This window comes from Pseudophryne corroboree, chromosome 4 (assembly GCF_028390025.1).
Source record: "Pseudophryne corroboree isolate aPseCor3 chromosome 4, aPseCor3.hap2, whole genome shotgun sequence".
Lineage (NCBI taxonomy): Eukaryota > Metazoa > Chordata > Amphibia > Anura > Myobatrachidae > Pseudophryne > Pseudophryne corroboree.
In genome coordinates, this window is record NC_086447.1 from 1,885,315 (window position 1) to 1,909,590 (window position 24,276).

General features: G+C 50.5%; 2 protein-coding genes across 7 annotated transcripts in view; one reads left to right on the forward strand and one right to left on the reverse strand.

Moving 5' to 3' along the window:
• KRTCAP3 (keratinocyte associated protein 3) overlaps nt 1-15,951 on the forward strand; it is a 59,046-nt gene extending 43,095 nt beyond the window's left edge. For 2 of the 3 annotated variants that reach the window (XM_063919439.1, XM_063919441.1), the window contains exons 6-7: nt 9,802-9,897; nt 15,644-15,951. In XM_063919439.1, coding sequence (XP_063775509.1) covers nt 9,802-9,885 — 84 coding nt within the window. In that variant the 3' untranslated portion in view covers nt 9,886-9,897; nt 15,644-15,951. The remainder of the gene's footprint in view (nt 1-9,801; nt 9,898-15,643) is intronic. The other variant, XM_063919440.1, reaches the window with a different exon arrangement.
• Nucleotides 15,952-21,364: 5,413 nt separating this feature from the next.
• Nucleotides 21,365-24,276, reverse strand: part of IFT172 (intraflagellar transport 172) — a 553,694-nt gene continuing 550,782 nt past the window's right edge. For 3 of the 4 annotated variants that reach the window (XM_063914906.1, XM_063914909.1, XM_063914907.1), the window contains one exon: nt 21,365-21,797. In XM_063914906.1, coding sequence (XP_063770976.1) covers nt 21,617-21,797 — 181 coding nt within the window. In that variant the 3' untranslated portion in view covers nt 21,365-21,616. The remainder of the gene's footprint in view (nt 21,798-24,276) is intronic. The other variant, XM_063914905.1, reaches the window with a different exon arrangement.

Genomic DNA, 24,276 nt, shown 5'->3' on the forward strand with positions numbered 1-24,276 from the left:
CCGGGGAGACCAGCTGACAAGCTGTGATCTAGGTTGGAGGGTTGGAGACTGTAGTGTACCCAGGGAGAGCAGCTGACATGCTGTGATCTAGGTTGGGGGGGTTGGAGACTGTAGTATACCCGGGGAGAGCAGCTGACATGCTGTGATCTAGGTTGGGGGGTTGGAGACTGTAGTATACTCGGGGAGACCAGCTGACATGCTGTGATCTAGGTTGGGGGGTTGGAGATTGTAGTATACCCGGGGAGACCAGCTGACAAGCTGTGATCTAGGTTGGAGGGTTGGAGACTGTAGTGTACCCAGGGAGAGCAGCTGACATGCTGTGATCTAGGTTGTGGGGTTGGAGACTGTAGTATACTCGGGGAGAGCAGCTGACATGCTGTAATCTAGGTTGGGGGGTTGGAGACTGTAGTATACTCGGGGAGAGCAGCTGACATGCTGTGATCTAGGTTGGAGACTGTAGTATACCCGGGGAGAGCAGCTGACATGCTGTGATCTAGGTTGGGGGGTTGGAGACTGTAGTATACTCGGGGAGACCAGCTGACATGCTGTGATCTAGGTTGGGGGGTTGGAGATTGTAGTATACCCGGGGAGACCAGCTGACAAGCTGTGATCTAGGTTGGAGGGTTGGAGACTGTAGTGTACCCAGGGAGAGCAGCTGACATGCTGTGATCTAGGTTGTGGGGTTGGAGACTGTAGTATACTCGGGGAGACCAGCTGACATGCTGTGATCTAGGTTGGGGGGGTTGGAGACTGTAGTATACCCGGGGAGAGCAGCTGACATGCTGTGATCTAGGTTGGGGGGTTGGAGACTGTAGTATACCCGGGGAGAGCAGCTGACATGCTGTGATCTAGGTTGGGGGGTTGGAGACTGTAGTATACCCGGGAAGAGCAGCTGACATGCTGTGATCTAGGTTGGGGGAGGTTGGATACTAGTATACCCGGGGAGAGCAGCTGACATGCTGTGATCTAGGTTGGGGGAGGTTGGATACTAGTATACCCGGGGAGAGCAGCTGACATGCTGTGATCTAGGTTGGGGGGTTGGAGACTGTAGTATACTCTGGGAGAGCAGCTGACATGCTGTGATCTAGGTTGGGGGGTTGGAGACTGTAGTATACCCGGGGAGAGCAGCTGACATGCTGTAATCTAGGTTGGGGGGTTGGAGACTGTAGTATACTCGGGGAGAATAGCTGACATGCTGTGATCTAGGTTGGGGGGGTTGGAGACTGTAGTATACTCGGGGAGAGCAGCTGACATGCTGTGATTTAGGTTGGGGGGTTGGAGACTGTAGTATACTCGGTGAGACCAGTTGACAAGCTGTGATCTAGGTTGGGGACTGTAGTATACTCGGGGAGAGCAGCTGACATGCTGTGATCTAGTTTGGGGGGGTTGGAGACTGTAGTATACCCGGGGAGACCAGCTGACAAGCTGTGATCTAGGTTGGAGACTGTAGTATACCCGGGGAGAGCAGCTGATATGCTAGGATCTAGGTTGGGGGGTTGGAGACTATAGTATACCCAGGGAGAGCAGCTGACATGCTGTGATCTAGGTTGGGGGGGTGGAGACTGTAGTATACCCGGGGAGAGCAGCTGACATGCTGTGATCTAGGTTGGGGGGTTGGAGACTGTAGTATACTCGGGGAGAGCAGCTGACATGCTGTGATCTAGGTTGGGGGGTTGGAGACTGTAGTATACCCGGGGAGAGCAGCTGTCATGCTGTGATCTAGGTTGGGGGGGTGGAGACTGTAGTATACCCGGGGAGAGCAGCTGACATGCTGTGATCTAGGTTGGGGGGTTGGAGACTGTAGTATACTCGGGGAGACCAGCTGACAAGCTGTGATCTAGGTTGGAGACTGTAGTATACCCGGGGAGAGCAGCTGACATGCTGTGATCTAGGTTGGGGGGGTTGGAGACTGTAGTATCCCCGGGGAGAGCAGCTGACATGCTGTGATCTAGGTTGGGGGGTTGGAGACTGTAGTATACTCGGGGAGAGCAGCTGACATGCTGTGATCTAGGTTGGGGGGTTGGAGACTGTAGTATACTCGGGGAGACCAGCTGACAAGCTGTGATCTAGGTTGGAGACTGTAGTATACCCGGGGAGAGCAGCTGACATGCTGTGATCTAGGTTGGGGGGGTTGGAGACTGTAGTATCCCCGGGGAGAGCAGCTGACATGCTGTGATCTAGGTTGGGGGGTTGGAGACTGTAGTATCCCCGGGGAAAGCAGCTGACATGCTGTGATCTAGGTTGGGGGGGTTGGAGACTGTAGTATACCCGGGGAGACCAGCTGACATGCTGTGATCTAGGTTGGGGGGATGGAGACTGTAGTATACCCGGGGAGAGCAGCTGACATGCTGTGATCTAGGTTGGGGGGATGGAGACTGTAGTATACCCGGGGAGAGCAGCTGATATGCTAGGATCTAGGTTGGGGGGATGGAGACTGTAGTATACCCGGGGAGAGCAGCTGATATGCTAGGATCTAGGTTGGGGGGTTGGAGACTATAGTATACCTGGGGAGAGCAGCTGACATGCTGTGATCTAGGTTGGGGGGGGGGGTGGAGACTGTAGTATACCCGGGGAGAGCGGCTGACATGCTGTGATCTAGGTTGGGGGGGGGGGGGGGTGTGAAGACTGTAGTATACCCGGGGAGAGCAGCTGACATGCTGTGATCTAGGTTGGGGGGGGGGGTGAAGACTGTAGTATACCCGGGGAGAGCAGCTGACATGCTGTGATCTAGGTTGGGGGGTTGGAGACTGTAGTATACCCGGGGAGAGCAGCTGACATGCTGTGATCTAGGTTGGGGGGGTTGGAGACTGTAGTATACCTGGGGAGAGCAGCTGACATGCTGTGATCTAGGTTGGGGGGGTTGGATACTAGTATACCCGGGGAGAGCAGCTGACATGCTGTGATCTAGGTTGGAGACTGTAGTATACCCGGGGAGAGCAGCTGACATGCTGTGATCTAGGTTGGGGGAGGTTGGATACTAGTATACCCGGGGAGAGCAGCTGACATGCTGTGATCTAGGTTGGGGGGTTGGAGACTGTAGTATACCCGGGGAGAGCAGCTGACATGCTGTGATCTAGGTTGGGGGGGTTGGAGACTGTAGTATACCCGGGGAGAGCAGCTGACATGCTGTGATCTAGGTTGGGGGGTTGGAGACTGTAGTATACCCGGGGAGAGCAGCTGACATGCTGTGATCTAGGTTGGGGGAGGTTGGATACTAGTATACCCGGGGAGAGCAGCTGACATGCTGTGATCTAGGTTGGGGGGTTGGAGACTGTAGTATACCCGGGGAGAGCAGCTGACATGCTGTGATCTAGGTTGGGGGGTTGGAGACTGTAGTATACCCGGGGAGAGCAGCTGACATGCTGTGATCTAGGTGGGGGGGGGTTGGAGACTGTAGTATACCCGGGGAGAGCAGCTGACATGCTGTGATCTAGGTTGGGGGGGTTGGATACTAGTATACCCGGGGAGAGCAGCTGACATGCTGTGATCTAGGTTGGAGACTGTAGTATACCCGGGGAGAGCAGCTGACATGCTGTGATCTAGGTTGGGGGGTTGGAGACTGTAGTATACCCGGGGAGAGCAGCTGACATGCTGTGATCTATGTTGGGGGGGTTGGAGACTGTAGTATACCCGGGGAGAGCAGCTGACATGCTGTGATCTAGGTTGGGGGTGGTTGGATACTAGTATACCCGGGGAGAGCAGCTGACATGCTGTGATCTAGGTTGGGGGGTTGGAGACTGTAGTATACCCGGGGAGAGCAGCTGACATGCTGTGATCTAGGTTGGGGGGTTGGAGACTGTAGTATACCCGGGGAGAGCAGCTGACATGCTGTGATCTAGGTTGGGGGGTTGGAGACTGTAGTATACCCGGGGAGAGCAGCTGACATGCTGTGATCTAGGTTGGCGGGGTTGGAGACTGTAGTATACCCGGGGAGAGCAGCTGACATGCTGTGATCTAGGTTGGCGGGGTTGGAGACTGTAGTATACCCGGGGAGAGCAGCTGACATGCTGTGATCTAGGTTGGGGGGTTGGAGACTGTAGTATACCTGGGGAGAGCAGCTGACATGCTGTGATCTAGGTTGGGGGGGTTGGATACTAGTATACCCGGGGAGAGCAGCTGACATGCTGTGATCTAGGTTGGAGACTGTAGTATACCCGGGGAGAGCAGCTGACATGCTGTGATCTAGGTTGGGGGGGTTGGATACTAGTATACCCGGGGAGAGCAGCTGACATGCTGTGATCTATGTTGGGGGGGTTGGAGACTGTAGTATACCCGGGGAGAGCAGCTGACATGCTGTGATCTAGGTTGGAGACTGTAGTATACCCGGGGAGAGCAGCTGATATGCTAGGATCTAGGTTGGGGGGTTGGAGACTATAGTATACCCAGGGAGAGCAGCTGACATGCTGTGATCTAGGTTGGGGGGGTGGAGACTGTAGTATACCCGGGGAGAGCAGCTGACATGCTGTGATCTAGGTTGGGGGGTTGGAGACTGTAGTATACTCGGGGAGAGCAGCTGACATGCTGTGATCTAGGTTGGGGGGTTGGAGACTGTAGTATACCCGGGGAGAGCAGCTGACATGCTGTGATCTAGGTTGGGGGGGTGGAGACTGTAGTATACCCGGGGAGAGCAGCTGACATGCTGTGATCTAGGTTGGGGGGTTGGAGACTGTAGTATACTCGGGGAGACCAGCTGACAAGCTGTGATCTAGGTTGGAGACTGTAGTATACCCGGGGAGAGCAGCTGACATGCTGTGATCTAGGTTGGGGGGGTTGGAGACTGTAGTATCCCCGGGGAGAGCAGCTGACATGCTGTGATCTAGGTTGGGGGGTTGGAGACTGTAGTATACTCGGGGAGAGCAGCTGACATGCTGTGATCTAGGTTGGGGGGTTGGAGACTGTAGTATACTCGGGGAGACCAGCTGACAAGCTGTGATCTAGGTTGGAGACTGTAGTATACCCGGGGAGAGCAGCTGACATGCTGTGATCTAGGTTGGGGGGGTTGGAGACTGTAGTATCCCCGGGGAGAGCAGCTGACATGCTGTGATCTAGGTTGGGGGGTTGGAGACTGTAGTATCCCCAGGGAAAGCAGCTGACATGCTGTGATCTAGGTTGGGGGGGTTGGAGACTGTAGTATACCCGGGGAGAGCAGCTGACATGCTGTGATCTAGGTTGGGGGGATGGAGACTGTAGTATACCCGGGGAGAGCAGCTGATATGCTAGGATCTAGGTTGGGGGGTTGGAGACTATAGTATACCTGGGGAGAGCAGCTGACATGCTGTGATCTAGGTTGGGGGGGGGGGTGGAGACTGTAGTATACCCGGGGAGAGCAGCTGACATGCTGTGATCTAGGTTGGGGGGGGGGGGGGGGGGTGAAGACTGTAGTATACCCGGGGAGAGCAGCTGACATGCTGTGATCTAGGTTGGGGGGGGGGGGGTGAAGACTGTAGTATACCCGGGGAGAGCAGCTGACATGCTGTGATCTAGGTTGGGGGGTTGGAGACTGTAGTATACCCGGGGAGAGCAGCTGACATGCTGTGATCTAGGTTGGGGGGGTTGGAGACTGTAGTATACCTGGGGAGAGCAGCTGACATGCTGTGATCTAGGTTGGGGGGTTGGATACTAGTATACCCGGGGAGAGCAGCTGACATGCTGTGATCTAGGTTGGAGACTGTAGTATACCCGGGGAGAGCAGCTGACATGCTGTGATCTAGGTTGGGGGAGGTTGGATACTAGTATACCCGGGGAGAGCAGCTGACATGCTGTGATCTAGGTTGGGGGGTTGGAGACTGTAGTATACCCGGGGAGAGCAGCTGACATGCTGTGATCTAGGTTGGGGGGGTTGGAGACTGTAGTATACCCGGGGAGAGCAGCTGACATGCTGTGATCTAGGTTGGGGGGTTGGAGACTGTAGTATACCCGGGGAGAGCAGCTGACATGCTGTGATCTAGGTTGGGGGGTTGGAGACTGTAGTATACCCGGGGAGAGCAGCTGACATGCTGTGATCTAGGTTGGGGGGGGTTGGAGACTGTAGTATACCCGGGGAGAGCAGCTGACATGCTGTGATCTAGGTTGGGGGGGTTGGATACTAGTATACCCGGGGAGAGCAGCTGACATGCTGTGATCTAGGTTGGAGACTGTAGTATACCCGGGGAGAGCAGCTGACATGCTGTGATCTAGGTTGGGGGGTTGGAGACTGTAGTATACCCGGGGAGAGCAGCTGACATGCTGTGATCTATGTTGGGGGGGTTGGAGACTGTAGTATACCCGGGGAGAGCAGCTGACATGCTGTGATCTAGGTTGGGGGTGGTTGGATACTAGTATACCCGGGGAGAGCAGCTGACATGCTGTGATCTAGGTTGGGGGGTTGGAGACTGTAGTATACCCGGGGAGAGCAGCTGACATGCTGTGATCTAGGTTGGGGGGTTGGAGACTGTAGTATACCCGGGGAGAGCAGCTGACATGCTGTGATCTAGGTTGGGGGGTTGGAGACTGTAGTATACCCGGGGAGAGCAGCTGACATGCTGTGATCTAGGTTGGCGGGGTTGGAGACTGTAGTATACCCGGGGAGAGCAGCTGACATGCTGTGATCTAGGTTGGCGGGGTTGGAGACTGTAGTATACCCGGGGAGAGCAGCTGACATGCTGTGATCTAGGTTGGGGGGTTGGAGACTGTAGTATACCTGGGGAGAGCAGCTGACATGCTGTGATCTAGGTTGGGGGGGTTGGATACTAGTATACCCGGGGAGAGCAGCTGACATGCTGTGATCTAGGTTGGAGACTGTAGTATACCCGGGGAGAGCAGCTGACATGCTGTGATCTAGGTTGGGGGGGTTGGATACTAGTATACCCGGGGAGAGCAGCTGACATGCTGTGATCTATGTTGGGGGGGTTGGAGACTGTAGTATACCCGGGGAGAGCAGCTGACATGCTGTGATCTAGGTTGGGGGAGGTTGGATACTAGTATACCCGGGGAGAGCAGCTGACATGCTGTGATCTAGGTTGGGGGGTTGGAGACTGTAGTATACCCGGGGAGAGCAGCTGACATGCTGTGATCTAGGTTGGGGGGGTTGGAGACTGTAGTATACCCGGGGAGAGCAGCTGACATGCTGTGATCTAGGTTGGGGGGTTGGGGAGAGCAGCTGACATGCTGTGATCTAGGTTGGGGGAGGTTGGATACTAGTATACCCGGGGAGAGCAGCTGACATGCTGTGATCTAGGTTGGGGGGTTGGAGACTGTAGTATACCCGGGGAGAGCAGCTGACATGCTGTGATCTAGGTTGGGGGGTTGGAGACTGTAGTATACCCGGGGAGAGCAGCTGACCTGCTGTGATCTAGGTTGGGGGGGTTGGAGACTGTAGTATACCTGGGGAGAGCAGCTGACATGCTGTGATCTAGGTTGGGGGGGTTGGATACTAGTATACCCGGGGAGAGCAGCTGACATGCTGTGATCTAGGTTGGGGGGTTGGAGACTGTAGTATACCCGGGGAGAGCAGCTGACATGCTGTGATCTAGGTTGGCGGGGTTGGAGACTGTAGTATACCCGGGGAGAGCAGCTGACATGCTGTGATCTATGTTGGGGGGGGTTGGAGACTGTAGTATACCCGGGGAGAGCAGCTGACATGCTGTGATCTAGGTTGGGGGGTTGGAGACTGTAGTAAACCCGGGGAGAGCAGCTGACATGCTGTGATCTAGGTTGGGGGGGGTTGGAGACTGTAGTATACCCGGGGAGAGCAGCTGACATGCTGTGATCTAGGTTGGGGGGTTGGAGACTGTAGTATACCCGGGGAGAGCAGCTGACATGCTGTGATCTAGGTTGGCGGGGTTGGAGACTGTAGTATACCCGGGGAGAGCAGCTGACATGCTGTGATCTAGGTTGGGGGGGTTGGAGACTGTAGTATACCTGGGGAGAGCAGCTGACATGCTGTGATCTAGGTTGGGGGGGTTGGATACTAGTATACCCGGGGAGAGCAGCTGACATGCTGTGATCTAGGTTGGAGACTGTAGTGTACCCGGGGAGAGCAGCTGACATGCTGTGATCTATGTTGGGGGGGTTGGAGACTGTAGTATACCCGGGGAGAGCAGCTAACAATGTTCTGATGTAGGTGTGCGGTCATTATTGTTCTAATACTACATTCCAGTTGGCTGAGGGTAATGACCTCTCCAGACACTGACAGTTGGGTTGTGTGCATTGCTAAAGCTGCTGCCACTGCAAAGGTTCTGTCCTTGGTCCTCTTCTCTCTCTACACGTCCTCACTAGGTAAGCTCATTAGTTCTTTTGGTTTCCAATATCATCTCTATGCTGATGACACTCAAATCTATCTTTCCTCTCCAGACCTCTCCCTGCTCTCCTCACTCGTATCTGCAGCTATCTCTCTGCTATCTCTGTTTGGATGTCCCAGCGCTTTCTTAAACTTAACATGTCTAAGACCGAGCTGATCATTTTCCCTCCCTCCCAAATAACCTCAACTCCTACAATCTCATTAACTATTGATGGCACTACTGTCTCCTCAAGCCACCAAGTGCGCTGTCTTGGAGTAATCCTTGACTTCTCCCTCTCCTTCACATCACACATTCAGCACCTCTCACAAACCTGCTGTTTTCATCTAAAAAATATTTCCAGGATCAGACCCTTTCTGACCCAGGATGCTACTAAGACTCTTATCCACTCACTGCTCATCTCCAGACTGGACTACTGTAATCTCCTCCTGACTGGCATTCCTGACAAATACCTCTCTCCACTCCAATCTATCCTCAATGCAGCTGCCCGGCTCATTTTCCTTTCCAAACGCACTACGTCCACTTCTCCTCTCTTACTAGACCTTCACTGGCTCCCCTTCCCTTTCAGAATCCATTTCAAGCTCCTCACACTCGCTTACAAAGCCCTCACCCACTCCTCTCCCATCTACATCTCTGACCTTATATCTCTTTACTCTCCCACCCGTCCTCTTCCCTCTGCTAATGTACGCCGACTCTCCTGCCTACGGATTACCTCCTCCCACTCCTACCTCCAAGATTTCTCACGTGCTGCACCTGTTCTCTGGAATTCCCTATCTCTCCCCCTCAGACTCTCTCCTTCTCTACAAAACTTCAAAGGGGCTCTCAAGACCCACTTCTTCACCAAACCCAGCCAAATCTCATCCTAACCCTCCTGTCCACGCTCTCTATGTACCCCGTCTGTGTCACCCCTGTCTGTCTACCCCTCCCCTTTAGAATATAAGCTCTCACGAGCAGGGCCCTCTTCCCTCATGTGCTTATCCTTTGTCTTACGTTAATAACCTTCAACTGTACCACATCCAGCATCCAGCAGTCTTCTGCCACCTGATACTTATTCCAGTGTCATCTGCTGATGTAGCTATGGTTATTTACCCTGTACTTGTCCTATATTGTAGTCAACTGTAAGTTGCTGTCTTCCTGTTTGATTATTTGGTTATGTACTCTGTAATTGGGCGCTGCGGAACCCTTGTGGCGCCATGTAAATAAAGGAGGATAATAATAATCTGTCTGGTTCTGCTTGTCTGACAATATGTGGTTCTCCTTCTGATGCTCAAGCAATGCAAAGCAGAGGCCTCTTCTCAGCATGCCTTAGATCCGGACGTGTGCAGAGAACCACCAGCTGAGGCTATGTTATGATTCTGGACACATTGAGAGAACCTCGGGCCAAGGCTATGCTATGGCTCTGGACACATGCAGTAAATCCGCTGCCGAGGCTGTGCTGTGAATGTGCCAGCTCATGTTGGGAACAGCCAGTAATCATGTAACTGTAATTGTGGACTATTCTTGTACTAATTCTATTGTTTCTCAGCTACAGGAAGAGGAGGCTGAGAAGGAGAGGCTGGAGGATGTTATGAGGCCAGAAACACATCAGCTGATAGAGGCGCAAGCATAAACCAGACTGGAGGTGAGTCTGCTACTGGGCTATATACAGTATCACCCTCAGGCTGTACAGTGTCCTCCTGCTCCCATCACCTGTCTAGCTCTTACTGACCAGTCCTGACTATCCGGGGTACTGAGGTGTGTGGGGGTAGTAACAGAGTACTCGAGCCTCTATGGTAATACGTGGTGGGTTAGGATGGATGCTGAGGCTTCTATAGTAATATGTGGTGGGTTAGGATGGATGTTGAGGCCTCTATAGTAATATGTGGTGGGTTAGGATGGATGTTGAGGCCTCTATGAAAATACGTGGTGGGTTAGGATGTTGAGGCCTCTATAGTAATACGTGGTGGTTTATGGATGTTGAGGCCTCTATGATAATACGTGGTGGGTTAGGATGGATGCTGAGGCCTCTATGATGATACGTGGTAGGTTAGGATGGATGTTGAGGCCTCTATGGTAATTACGTGGTGGGTCAGGATGCTGAGGCCTCTATGATAATACGTGGTAGGTTAGGATGGATGTTGAGGCCTCTTTGGTAATACATGGTGAGTTAGGATGAATGCTGAGGCCTCTATAGTAATACGTGGTGGGTTAGGATGGATGCTGAGGCTTCTATAGTAATATGTGGTGGGTTAGGATGGATGTTGAGGCCTGTATATTACGTGGTGGGTTAGGATGGATCCTGAGGCCTCAATAGTAATACGTGGTTGGTTAGGATGTTGAGGCCTCTATAGTAATACGTGGTGGGTTAGGATGGATGCTGAGGCCTTTATAGTAATATGTGGTGGGTCAGGATGCTGAGGCCTCTATGATAATACATGGTGGGTTAGGATGGATGTTGAGGCCTCTATAGCACAGGTTCTCAAACTCGGTCCTCAGGACCCCACACAGTAAATGTTTTGCAGGTCTCCTCACAGAATCGCAAGTGAAATAATTAGCTTCACCTATGGACCTTTTAAAATGTCTGTGAGTAATTAATACACCTGTGTACTTGCTGGTGCAAAACATGCACTGTGTGGGGTCCTGAGGACCGAGTTTGAGAACCACTGCTCTATAGTAATAAGTGGTGGGTTAGGATGAATGCTGAGGCCTCTATAATAATATGTGGTGGGTTAGGATGGATGTTGAGTACTCTATAGTAATACGTGGTGGGTTAGGATGTTGAGGCCTCTATGATAAAACGTGGTGGGTTAGGATGGATGTTGAGGCCTGTATATTATTACGTGGTTGGTTAGGATGGATGCTGAGGCCTTGATAGTAATAAGTGGTGGATTAGGATATTGAAGCCACTATGGTAATACATGGTGGGTTAGGATGAATGCTGAGGCCTCTATAGTAATACGTGGTGGGTTAGAATGGATGCTGAGGCCTCTATGGTAATACGTGGTGGGTCAGGATGTTGGGGCCTCTATGGTAATACGTCGTGGGTCAGGATGCTGAGGCCTCTATGATAATACGTGGTGGGTTAGGATGGATGTTGAGGCCTCTATGGTAATACGTGGTGGGTAAGGATGTTGAGGCCTCTATGGTAATACATGGTGGGTTAGGATGAATGCTGAGGCCTCTATAGTAATGCGTGGTGGGTTAGGATGGATGTTGAGGCCTGTATATTATTACGTGGTGGGTTAGGATGGATGCTGAGGCCTCGATAGTAATACGTAGTGGGTTAGGATGGAGGTTGAGGCCTCTATGAAAATACGTGGTGGGTTAGGATGTTAAGGCCTCTATAGTAATACGTGGTGGGTTAGGATGGATGCTGAGGCTTCTATAGTAATACGTGGTGGGTTAGGATGGATGTTGAGGCCTCTATGATAATACGCGGTGGGTTAGGATGGATGCTGAGGCTTCTATAGTAATACGTGGTAGGTTAGGATGGATGTTGAGGCCTCTATAGTAATGTGGTGGGTTAGGATGTTGAGGCCTCTATAGTAATATGTGGTGGGTTAGGATGGATGTTGAGGCCTCTGTAGTAATACGTGGTGGGTTAGGATGCGGAGACCTGTATGGTAATACGTGGAGGGTTAGGATGGATGCTGAGGCTTCTATTGTAATACGTGGTGGGTTAGGATGGATGTTGAGGCCTCTATGATAATACGTGGTGGGTTGGGATGGCTGTTGAGGCCTCTATGATAATACGTGGTGGGTTAGGATGGCTATTGAGGCCTCTATAGTAATACGTTGTGGGTTAGGATGGCTGTTGAGGCCTCTATAGTAATACGTGGTGGGTTAGGATGGATGCTGAGGCCTCTATAGTAATACGTGGTGGGTTAGGATGGATGCTGAGGCCTCTGTAGTAATACGTGGTGGGTCAGGATGCTGAGGCCTCTATGATAATACGTGGTAGGTTAGGAGATGGATGTTGAGGCCTCTATAGTAATACGTGGTGGGTTAGGATGTTGAGGCCTCTATAGTAATATGTGGTGGGTTAGGATGGATGTTGAGGCCTCTGTAGTAATACGTGGTGGGTCAGGATGCTGAGGCCTCTATGATAATACGTGGTAGGTTAGGATGGATGTTGAGGCCTCTATAGTAATATGTGGTGGGTTAGGATGGATGTTGAGGCCTCTGTAGTAATACGTGGTGGGTTAGGATGCGGAGACCTGTATAGTAATACGTGGTGGGTTAGGATGGATATTGAGGCCTCTATAGTAATACGTGGATGGTTAGGATGGATGCTGAGGCTTCTATTGTAATACGTGGTGGGTTAGGATGGATGTTGAGGCCTCTATGATAATACGTGGTAGTTTAGGATGGATGTTGAGGCCTTTATGGTAATACGTGGTGGGTTAGGATGTTGAGGCCTCTATGGTAATACGTTGTGGGTTAGGATGTTGAGGCCGCTGTAGTAATACGTGGTGGGTCAGGATGTTGAGGCCTCTGATAATACGTGGTGGGTTAGGATGGATGCTGAGGCTTCTATAGTAATACGTGGTGGGTTAGGATGTTGAGGCCGCTGTAGTAATACGTGGTGGGTCAGGATGTTGAGGCCTCTGATAATACGTGGTGGGTTAGGATGGATGCTGAGGCTTCTATAGTAATACGTGGTGGGTTAGGATGCTGAGGCCTCTATGATAATACGTGGTAGGTTAGGATGGATGTTGAGGCCTTTATGATAATACGTGGTGGGTTGGATGAATGCTGAGGCCTCTAGTAATATGTGATGGGTTAGGATGGATGCTGAGGCTTCTATAGTAATATGTGGTGGGTTAGGATGGATGTTGAGGCCTCTGTAGTAATACGTGGTGGGTCAGGATGCTGAGGCCTCTATGATAATACGTGGTAGGTTAGGATGGATGTTGAGGCCTCTATAGTAATATGTGGTGGGTTAGGATGGATGTTGAGGCCTCTGTAGTAATACGTGGTGGGTTAGGATGCGGAGACCTGTATGGTAATACGTGGTGGGTTAGGATGGATATTGAGGCCTCTATAGTAATACGTGGATGGTTAGGATGGATGCTGAGGCTTCTATTGTAATACGTGGTGGGTTAGGATGGATGTTGAGGCCTCTATGATAATATGTGGTGGGTTAGGATGCTGTTGAGGCCTCTATGATAATACGTGGTGGGTTAGGATGGCTGTTGAGGCCTCTATAGTAATACGTTGTGGGTTAGGATGGCTGTTGAGGCCTCTATAGTAATATGTGGTGGGTTAGGATGGATGCTGAGGCCTCTATAGTAATACGTGGTGGGTTAGGATGGATGCTGAGGCTTCTATAGTAATACGTGGTGGGTTAGGATGGATGTTGAGGCCTCTATGATAATACGTGGTGGGTTAGGATGGATGCTGAGGCCCCTATAGTAATATGTGGTGGGTCAGGATGCTGAGGCCTCTGATAATACGTGGTAGGTTAGGAAGGATGTTGAGGCCTCTATGGTAATATGTGGTGGGTCAGGATGAATGTTGAGGCCTCTATGATAATACGCGGTGGGTTAGGATGGTGCTGAGGCTTCTATAGTAATATGTGGTGTGTTAGGATGGATGTTGAGGCCTGTATAGTAATATGTGATGGGTTAGGGTGGATGCCGAGGCTTTTATTGTAATACGTGGTGGGTTAGGATGGATGTTTAGGCCTCTATGATAATACGTGGTGGGTTAGGATGGCTGTTGAGGCCTCTATAGTAATACGTGGTGGGTTAGGATGGATGTTGAGGCCTGTATATTATTACGTGGTTGGTTAGGATGGATGTTGAGGTCTCTATGATAATACGTGGTGGTTTAGGATGGATGTTGAGGCCTCTATGATAATACGTGCTGGGTTAGGATGGATGTTGAGGCCTGTATATTATTACGTAGTGGGTTAGGATGGATGCTGAGGCCTTGATAGTAATAAGTGGTGGATTAGGATATTGAAGCCTCTATGGTAATACATGGTGGGTTAGGATGAATGCTGAGGCCTCTATAGTAATATGTGGTGGGTTAGAATGGATGCTGAGGCCTCTATGGTAATACGTGGTGGGTCAGGATGTTGGGGCCTCTATGATAATACGTGGTGGGTTAGGATGGATGTTGAGGCCTCTATGGTAATACGTGGTGGGTAAGGATGTTGAAGCCTCTATGGTAATACATGGTGGGTTAGGATGAATGCTGAGGCCTCTATAGTAATATGTGGTGGGTTAGGATGGATGTTGAGTACTCTATAGTAATACGTGCTGGGTTAGGATGGATGTTGAGGCCTGTATATTATTACGTAGTGGGTTAGGATGGAGGTTGAGGCCTCTATGAAAATACGTGGTGGGTTAGGATGCTGAGGCCTCTATAGTAATACGTGGTGGGTTAGGATGGATGCTGAGGCTTCTATAGTAATATGTGGTGTTTTAGGATGGATGTTGAGGCCTCTATAGTAATACGTGGTGGGTTAGGATGGATGCTGAGGCCTCTATAGTAATACGTTGTGGGTTAGGATGGCTGTTGAGGCCTCTATAGTAATACGTGGTGGGTTAGGATGGATGCTGAGGCCTCTATAGTAATACGTGGTGGGTTAGGATGGATGCTGAGGCTTCTATAGTAATACGCGGTGGGTTAGGATGGATGCTGAGGCCTCTGTAGTAATACGTGGTGGGTCAGGATGCTGAGGCCTCTATGATAATACGTGGTAGGTTAGGAGATGGATGTTGAGGCCTCTATAGTAATACGTGGTGGGTTAGGATGTTGAGGCCTCTATAGTAATATGTGGTGGGTTAGGATGGATGCTGAGGCTTCTATAATAATACGCGGTGGGTTAGGATGGATGTTGAGGCCTCTATGATAATACGTGGTGGGTTAGTATGGATGCTGAGGCCCCTATAGTAATATGTGGTGGGTCAGGATGCTGAGGCCTCTATGATAATACGTGGTAGTTTAGGATGGATGTTGAGGCCTTTATGGTAATACGTGGTGGGTTAGGATGGATGCTGAGGCTTCTCTAGTTATATGTGGCGGGTCAGGATGCTGAGGCCTCTGATAATACGTGGTGTGTTAGGATGGATGTTGAAGCCTGTATAGTAATACGTGATGGGTTAGGATGGATGCTGAGGCTTCTATAGTAATACGTGGTGGGTTAGGATGGATGCTGAGGCTTCTATAGTAATACGTGGTGGGTTAGGATGGATGTTGAGGCCTCTATGAAAATACGTGGTGGGTCAGGATGTTGAGGCCTCTGATAATACGTGGTGGGTTAGGATGGATGCTGAGGCCTCTATGGTAATATGTGGTGGGTTAGGATGGATGTTGAGGCCTGTATAGTAATATGTGGTGAGGTATATTTGCCGCTGATTTTGTTATGTCTCTGCCAGCTTCTTGGAGATGTGAAGACACATGAACCCTCCGCTGTGCGGACATCACTCCAGAATCGTGTATCCCCTATGTTACTGTGTCTCCCAATTTCTTCTCTTCTCCTGGAGCCTTGTGCATGCAGAATAACACTGGCTTATCAGCAGTGTGTCTGATGTCTACTGTAAAGGGGTTTTTAATTTAAGTGTTTGGTTTTTTATTTAGATTTTTTTTTATTATTCAATAAACGCCTCTAATGTAACATAACAACCGAAGCTGCTGACATTGTACAATTAATCCTGAGATTCAATAAATCTTGTGAATAAATCAATTTGTATTTTCATTTTACAGCCATAAAATACTCTGCACCTCCAACCAGAAGAATTTTCAGTGGGGTCTATGCTTAGCATCAGAGCCTCCTCCTCCTCTCTGACCCAGACATCTCCACCCCCCCCCCCTTTCACACACACGCGCTCTCTCTTCTCCCCCCCCCCCGTATATATTCATGTAAGGCACAGATAAGCCATGCATGATTATTTTGCTTTTACAGACAATATTGTGCGACTATGAGACCAAACAGTTGGCCCAGTGGGTCCCAGTTGGAGGTGCGCTGCCACAGAAGGTCAGACGTGAGTGCAGTGTGGCCAAGCAGATAGTGGCTGTTTTTGTGGCCAAGACTGGTCATGTAGCCATCGTACCACTCACTGGGGACTGGTACACTAAACAATGCCTGCCAGTACTGCTGGAAGCCATTTGCACGTGGCGTCCAAGAACTCATGGTGCTGGTGCCCTTCTCAATCATGACAATGCACCTACCCACAAGTCCAGGAAAGTGGTGGATTTTCTAGCCCATTAATGGATCTAGGAGCTTGGTTACCTGCCATAGAGTCCAGACTTGGCTCCCTGCGACAACTTTGTGTTCCGACCCGTGAAGCACAAGATGTGTAAGATTCATTGTGAGTCCCCCAGAAGCTGCAGTGGAGACCTTCAGTCAGCATGTAGAAGACATAACTTTTTGGACTGGTGAGGACCGCTAAAACGCTGTAACACCCCCCTCCTGTCTCTGCAGGCAGTGAGGGATCAGGGGGTCTGGCTACAGAAGAAACACCATGCTTGGAGGGAATGATTCTCAAATTAGCTGTACCAAGGATGAGCTGATATGGCATTCAGCAGATGGAGGTCAGAGAACAAGTTTGTGTTGCGGTGGATCCTACTTTGGTATCCGTGCAGTGAAGAGGGATCCCAGTGCTGATTAAGCTAGGTACACACTATGATGACACGTCAGTGGACCAGAGGTTGCGCTGACAGAGCATCTGATCCAGGTAATTAACTTACCGATTAGCTGCTTGATATGTCCTCCTGAAATTTCCTGCCCAGCTGTGACATCAGCTCCCACAGCAAGTGTACGGGCAGAACACTCGTGCACACAGCCAGATGTGCCGATATTCTTGTGTGTGTGTGTATATATATTTCTATATACAGTGGGGCAAAAAAGTAATTGGACAGCCACTGATTGTGCCAGTTGACCACTTATAAAGATGAGAGAGGTGTGTAATTTCCATCATAGACTTCACCTGTGAGAGACAGAATATGGAGATCACATCGTATGATTGTTACACTATTTATTTGTTTATTCTTGTGGAAAATAAATATTTGGACAATCAGAAAGTTGAACTTGATACTTTGTAATATAACCTCATTTGGCAATTACAGAGGTCAAATGTTTCCTGTAGTTCTTGACCAGGTTTGCACACACTGTAGCAGGTATTTTGGCCCACTCTTCCATGCAGATCTTCTCTAGATCTGTCATGTTTTTTGGGGCTTTCGCCGGGCAACACGGACTTTCAACTCCCTCCACAGATTTTCTATTGGGTTGAGGTCTGGAGACTTGCTAGGCCACTCCAGGACCTTGAAATGCTTCTTACGGAGCCACTCCTTAGTTGCCCGGGTGGTGTGTTTGCGGTCATTGTCATGCTGGAAGACCCAGCCACGTTCCATCTTCAATGCTCTTACTGAGGAAAGAAGGTTCCTGCCCAAAATCTCACGATACATGGCCCCATTCATCCTCTCCTTAATACGGATCAGTCGCCTCGTCCCCTTTGCAGAAAAGCTGCCCCAAAGCATGATGTTTCCACCCCCATGCTTCACAGTGGGTATGGTGTTTTTGGGATGCCATTCATCATTCTTTTCCCTCCAAACACGGCGAGTGGAGTTTATACCAAAAAGTTTGATTTTGCTCTCATCTGACCACATTACATTCTCCCAATCCTCCTCTGGATCATCCAGATGGTCACTGGCAAACTTTAGACGGGCCTGGACATGTGCTAGCTTAAGCAGGGGGACTTTTCGGGCGCTGTGGGATTTCAATCCTTGATGACGTAGTGTTCTCAAGAACATTGAAACCCCACAAGGTGAGATCCTGCATGGAGCCCCAGGTCGAGGGAGATTGTCAGTGATCTTGTATTTCTTCCATTTTTTAATAATTGCGCCAACAGTTGATCTCTTCTCACCAAGCTGCTTGCCTATTGTCGAGTAGCTCATCCCAGCCTTGTGCACCTCTACAATTTTGTCCCTGGTGTCCTTAGACAGCTCTCTGGTCTTGGCCATGGTGGAGAGATTGCAGTCTGACTGTTTGAGGGTGTGGACAGGTGTCTTTTATACAGATAACCAGTTCAAACAGGTGCCACTAATGCAGGTAACAAGTGGCGGATAGAAGAGCTTCTTAAAGAAGAAGTAACAGATCTGTGAGAGCCAGAAATCTTGCTGCTTGGTAGGTGTCCAAATATTTATTTTCCACAAGAATCTATAAGTAAATTGTTTAAAAATCATACAATGTGATTTCCAGATTCTGTCTCACAGTTTAAGTGTACCTATGATGGAAATTAGAGACCCCTCTCATCTTTTTAAGTGAGTCACTGTGGCTGTCCAAATACTTTTTTGCCCCACTGTATATATCTGCTATGCTACAGAGCTGATGCAATGTCAGTGAACGGTATCATTTACAGACATAACGTTTATACCCATCCACCGACCTGCTTGCGATATATCAGCCATTCGACCGAACAGCTGATATATTGCTCAGTGTGTATCCAACGTAACCTGTGTTTCACCACCCTGGCTTCTTCAGAGAGTATGTTCCGGATGTAGGGTGGGGATGGTATGTGTATAGGTAAAAACTAGAGATGAGCGGGTTCGGATTTAACACCAGTTTGGTTTTATCTGAATTTTTTTTATTGGCTAGCTAAAACACGTGATATCTGTGAGCCAATAAGATGCCATTTTGAGATCCGAGTACAACCGAAGCTGCTCCGCTCTAGTAGAAACACTCATCCTATCACTGCTGTTTGGTGTAAGATTACTGTGGATAACAACCAATCAGTGAGTGAGATTGTGAGTGTGATACTAAGCATCGATACGTAACAGTCACCTATGCGATGTCTACATGTGACCAATCCTGAACAGACCAAGGCTCCAGATGGAGAAGGTGATGGATGGAGATTGGGCCTGATGTCCATGGGAAGACAGAACCCTACACATCAGAACGTATCTTCCCATTAGCCTCCATATTATGGGTACGGAGAATGTCCGCTGGTGCAGAGGGAGGAGCAGTTACTGGAAAAAGCTGCGGCACAATGCCTGATGAAGGCCACCATGTAGCGTACACCCAGTAACGGGCGCATTTCAGGCTAGTCCTAAGTACATGGCTTCGTACGGGAACCAATGTATGGAGGAACAATGGCGTGTGGAAATACTGGCGACACTACAGATACCACCTCTGATCTGTCATTGTAGGGGGGAGTCTGTTATTATCTCTGGACATGTCACCTCCCAACCTTGCTGTTCAGGACCAGGGGGCATAGTCCAGAATGGGCACATCATAGGTGGCATGGCTAGCTCTGCACTGGCTGCCCCTTATGCCTCCCTCTCCAATCATGACTCACGCCACGTACCCGCTCACTGCCGGCACCATTCCTTCCCACCCCGATGCCACGCGCCCCCTCACTGTCGGCACCGTCCCTTTCCCATTCACCCCCGACGCCACGCACCTGCTCACTGCCGACACAGTCCCTTTTCCCCCCCCGACGCCACGCACCCGCTCACTGCCGGCACCGTCCCTTTTCCCCCAGACGCCACGCGCCCGCTCCCCCCCCCGAGGCAACGCACCTGCGCACTGCCGCCACCGTCCCTTTCCCATTCACCCCCGACGCCACGCACCCGCTCATTGCCGGCACCGTCCCTTTCCCCTCCGACGCCACGCACTCGCTCACTGCCGGCACCATTCCTTCCCACCCCGATGCCACGCGCCCCCTCACTGTCGGCACCGTCCCTTTCCCATTCACCCCCGACGCCACGCACCTGCTCACTGCCGACACAGTCCCTTTTCCCCCCCCCGACGCCACGCACCCGCTCACTGCCGGCACCGTCCCTTTTCCCCCAGACGCCACGTACCCGCTCACTGCCGGCACCGTCCCTTTCACCCAGACGCCACACACCCTTTTCCCCCAGACGCCACGCGCCCGCTCCCCCCCCCCCCCCCCCCGAGGCAACGCACCTGCGCACTGCCGCCACCGTCCCTTTCCCATTCACCCCCGACGCCACGCACCCGCTCATTGCCGGCACCGTCCCTTTCCCCTCCGACGCCACGCACTCGCTCACTGCCGGCACCATTCCTTCCCACCCCGATGCCACGCGCCCCCTCACTGTCGGCACCGTCCCTTTCCCATTCACCCCCGACGCCACGCACCTGCTCACTGCCGACACAGTCCCTTTTCCCCCCCCCGACGCCACGCACCCGCTCACTGCCGGCACCGTCCCTTTTCCCCCAGACGCCACGTACCCGCTCACTGCCGGCACCGTCCCTTTCCCATTCACCCAGACGCCACACACCCGCTCACTGCCGGCACCGTCCCTTTCCCGTTCAGCACGACGCCACGCACCCCCTCACTGCCAGCACCGTCCCATTCCCCCCGACGCCACGCACCCGCTCACTGCCGGCACCATCCCTTTCCCCCCCCGACGCCACGCACCCGCTCACTGCCGGCACCATCTCTTCCCACCCCGATGCCACGCACCCCCTCACTGCCAGCACTGTCCCTTTCCCCCCCGATGCCACGCGCCCGCTCACTGCCAGCACCGTCCCTTTCCCGTTCAGCACGACGCCACGCACCCGCTCACTGCCGGCACCATCCCTTTCCCCCCAGACGCCACGCGCCCGCTCACTGCCGGCACCGTCCCTTTCCCGTTCACCCCGATGCCACGCGCCCGCTCACTGCCGGCACCGTCCCTTTCCCATTCACCCCGATGCCACGCACCCGCTCACTGCCGGCACCATCCCTTTCCCATTTATTCGCACCAGTCCGTGCATGAGACTTTCCTGTCCGGGTGTTCTATCTGCGGAATGAATCTAGAACAAGCCCATACATTGCACACTAAGATAGAGGTTCCCAAACACAGTCCTGGTTATAAATGTATCCCTGCTTGGCCACAGGTGACTTCATTAGCACCTCAGTCAATATGATGTAACGATCTGTGCTGAGCCATGGATATTCCTAAACCCTGGACTGTTGGGTGCCTTGTGGACCACATTTGGGAACCTCTGCACTAAGATCTGTCTCCCAGGAGCCGGCTTCAGACTCCTGAACACTGAGGGGCAAATTCTTTTTTTTTTTAACATAATTTTTTATTGAAGCAATATATGCAATACATACATAAACATTCACTATACTTCAAATCTTCGGTAGAAGGGTAACATATAAAAACAGAACAAGGGAGAATACAGTTGAGTCCTTAATCAAGAGACAAATCCATTATAAGCAAGCAACAGTATCACATCTGCATGAGACATGTCCCCGGAGACCACCGGCTCCACCGATCCAAAATCCAGCTCAGTCGATTGACCCAGACTTATACATTAGAAGAAAAAAAAAAAAAAAAAAACATGGCCGTACCTTATTTCCCCACCCATCCGCCCCCGAAGCCCCGAGTGTCAGTCAATTTTAAAGCACAATCGGCGGATCTTCCGCAGCCATTCTAGTTAGAAACCATTCTGTATTGGACAAGGAGTCATGGAGCGGTTTCCTAACCGTTGTCGACAAGGTCGTTATATAGCTCTCCCAAACTTCAAAAAAATTATGTATCTTAGTATCTTTTTCCAGCAGGATGCTTATCCACTCCATCCTAAAGAGAGAGAATAGTTTGGCTTTAAATAATGATAGAGTAGGAGGATCCCTAGCTATCCACACCTGCAGAATGGCCTTCCTAGCCGCTATACTAACTGCCAGCAGCAGCTTTTTACTGCCCCAAGAGAGGTGTTGATTCAGTGGTAGGATACCGAAAAGCGCCCACTCCGGAGACAACCTCCAATAGTTCACCAGATTGGCCGTCAAGTAGTTTCTTATATATATCCAAAACTGTCTGATTATAGAACATGTCCACAGGCAGTGAAAGAGATCCGCCTGGAGAGCGCCACATTTCCAACATGCGTGTGTGTCAGCAAGTCCTATCAGGTATCGTCTATGAGGCAATAAGTAAGTCCTGTGTAAAATATTAAGAGACATTTCTTTATACCTAGAAGAAGGAAATAATTTACAGGCCTTTACATGTGCCGCAAGTAAGTCCGTAGTCTCAATGTCTGGGAGACAATCCCTCCAAGACACAATACCTCCCAGTCCCCTCGAGTAATCTAGGACGTTCCGAAAGTACCCATATGCAGTGGAAATTGCCTTACGAACCTTGGGGGTTTGTTTCAGCATTCTATCCAACGGATTATCCCAATCCCCAGGTGAAAAACATCCGATAGTGGATGAAACATAGTGTTGAGCCACAGGATAGGCCAGCAAAACTGGATATTTAGTAGTGGACTCCTGGAATGTGAGCGGCCTCGAGCCCTGTATATCTACTAGATCACCGATCCTGGACACCCCCCCCCAACCGCCATATATTAAACGGATATTGTGCCCGACCATCTTGGAAGTCAGAATTAGCCATGAACGGAAGATGTAATGATTTGTGGGCATTTAGATCAAGTTTATGTCGCATATCCGTCCATAGCTTCTTAATGTTCCACAATAGTGGGTTCCTCCTCAGCTCCTCGGACACCCCCCAATCGTGTAGATGTAGAAAGGTAATTAGATCCCCCCCCTTGTAAAAATTCCCTATCTAAGTCTGTGTTTGTGTACATGTTGTCATTATGCACCCAGTCATGGAGGTATCATAGTTGGGCCGCTTGGGAGTACCAGAGAATATTAGGGAAATTAATTCCCCCATTTCCTGCAGTCTGCTGGAGCTTGATCAACGCTATGCGTGGTCTCCCTCCCTGCCAAATAAATCTTCTAAAAAGAAAATTGAGACGTTGAACGTCTTTATTCAAGCCATGCCGCATGTACTTTTACCTAAAGTACATCAAACGGGGGAATTATATCATCTTAATCAAGCTAGCCCTCCCCATATATGATAGAGGCATAGATTTCCAGGTCTCAAGTTCTGTTTCAATTGTTCGGATGGCCGAGGTAAAATTTAGGGCATATAATCGCTCCGGCTTTCTCGATATTCGAATCCCCAGATAAGTTATGTGATCTGAACTCCATTGCAATGGTAGGTTCCTCACCCCATGCTTCAAAAAATGAACCATTCCCCAATCTGAATGCCACCGATTTTGCCCAGTTAACATTGAAGCCTGAAACTTGTCCATAAGCCTGCAGTAAATTAAATATATGGGTCAATGAAGCCCCCGGGTCTGAGATATAAAGCAGTAGATCATCGGCAAATGCAGTAAGTTTTAGGTCTCTGCGACCAACCTGAATTCCATGAAACTGAGTATCACTTAACAGCAAACGATGTAGGGGATCTATGGCCAAGTTAAATAGCAGGGGAGACAAGGGGCAACCTTGCCGCGTGCCACGGCGCATAACCACCGGCTGCTAATATGTCCATTAAGTAAGAGGGTAGTAGAGGGAGAATCGTATAAGTAGCGAATAATATCAATGAAGTCTTGGTGGAATAGTCTACGTTCTAAGACCTTGAATAGATGGGGCCAAAGTACTGTATCGAAGGCCTTAGTGGTGTCTAAACTGAGGAGTATATTTCTGGATTGGGGCAATTGAGCAGAAGCTATAACTGCAGCGACCGCCGCCCTAATTCCCTTAACCGAATGTGTATTGCAGACAAAGCCAAGTTGGTGGTTAGTTAAAGTGTGGGGGAGAATAGTTTGTAGCCGATACGCTAAAATCTTAGTAAATAGTTTTATGTCGGTATTTAATAACATAATGGGCCTGTATGAGGTCACCAATTGTGGGTCCTGTGCGGGTTTAGGGATTAGAATAGTATGTGCTGTTGTGAAGTGGTGGAAGGGGTGCGATGATGCAAAGGCCGTTGAACAATTCCAGCAGAGTCAGAACTACGTGAGGCTGAAGGATTTTATAAAATTCATTGGAGAGGCCGTCAGGGCCTGGAGACTTGTGCAGTTTGAGTTTGGACATTGCCGACACTAGTTCCTCCTCAGTGATAGCTCTCACCAGTAGATCCGACTGTGCATTCGTTATTGGTGGTAATACTGTGTCTGGTAGAAGCGTGGTATGGGTAGTTTCGCTGAAGGGGAGATCAGAGTATAAGTCAGCAAAATAAGATTCAAAATGATCTAATATGGCCGGGGAGCTGG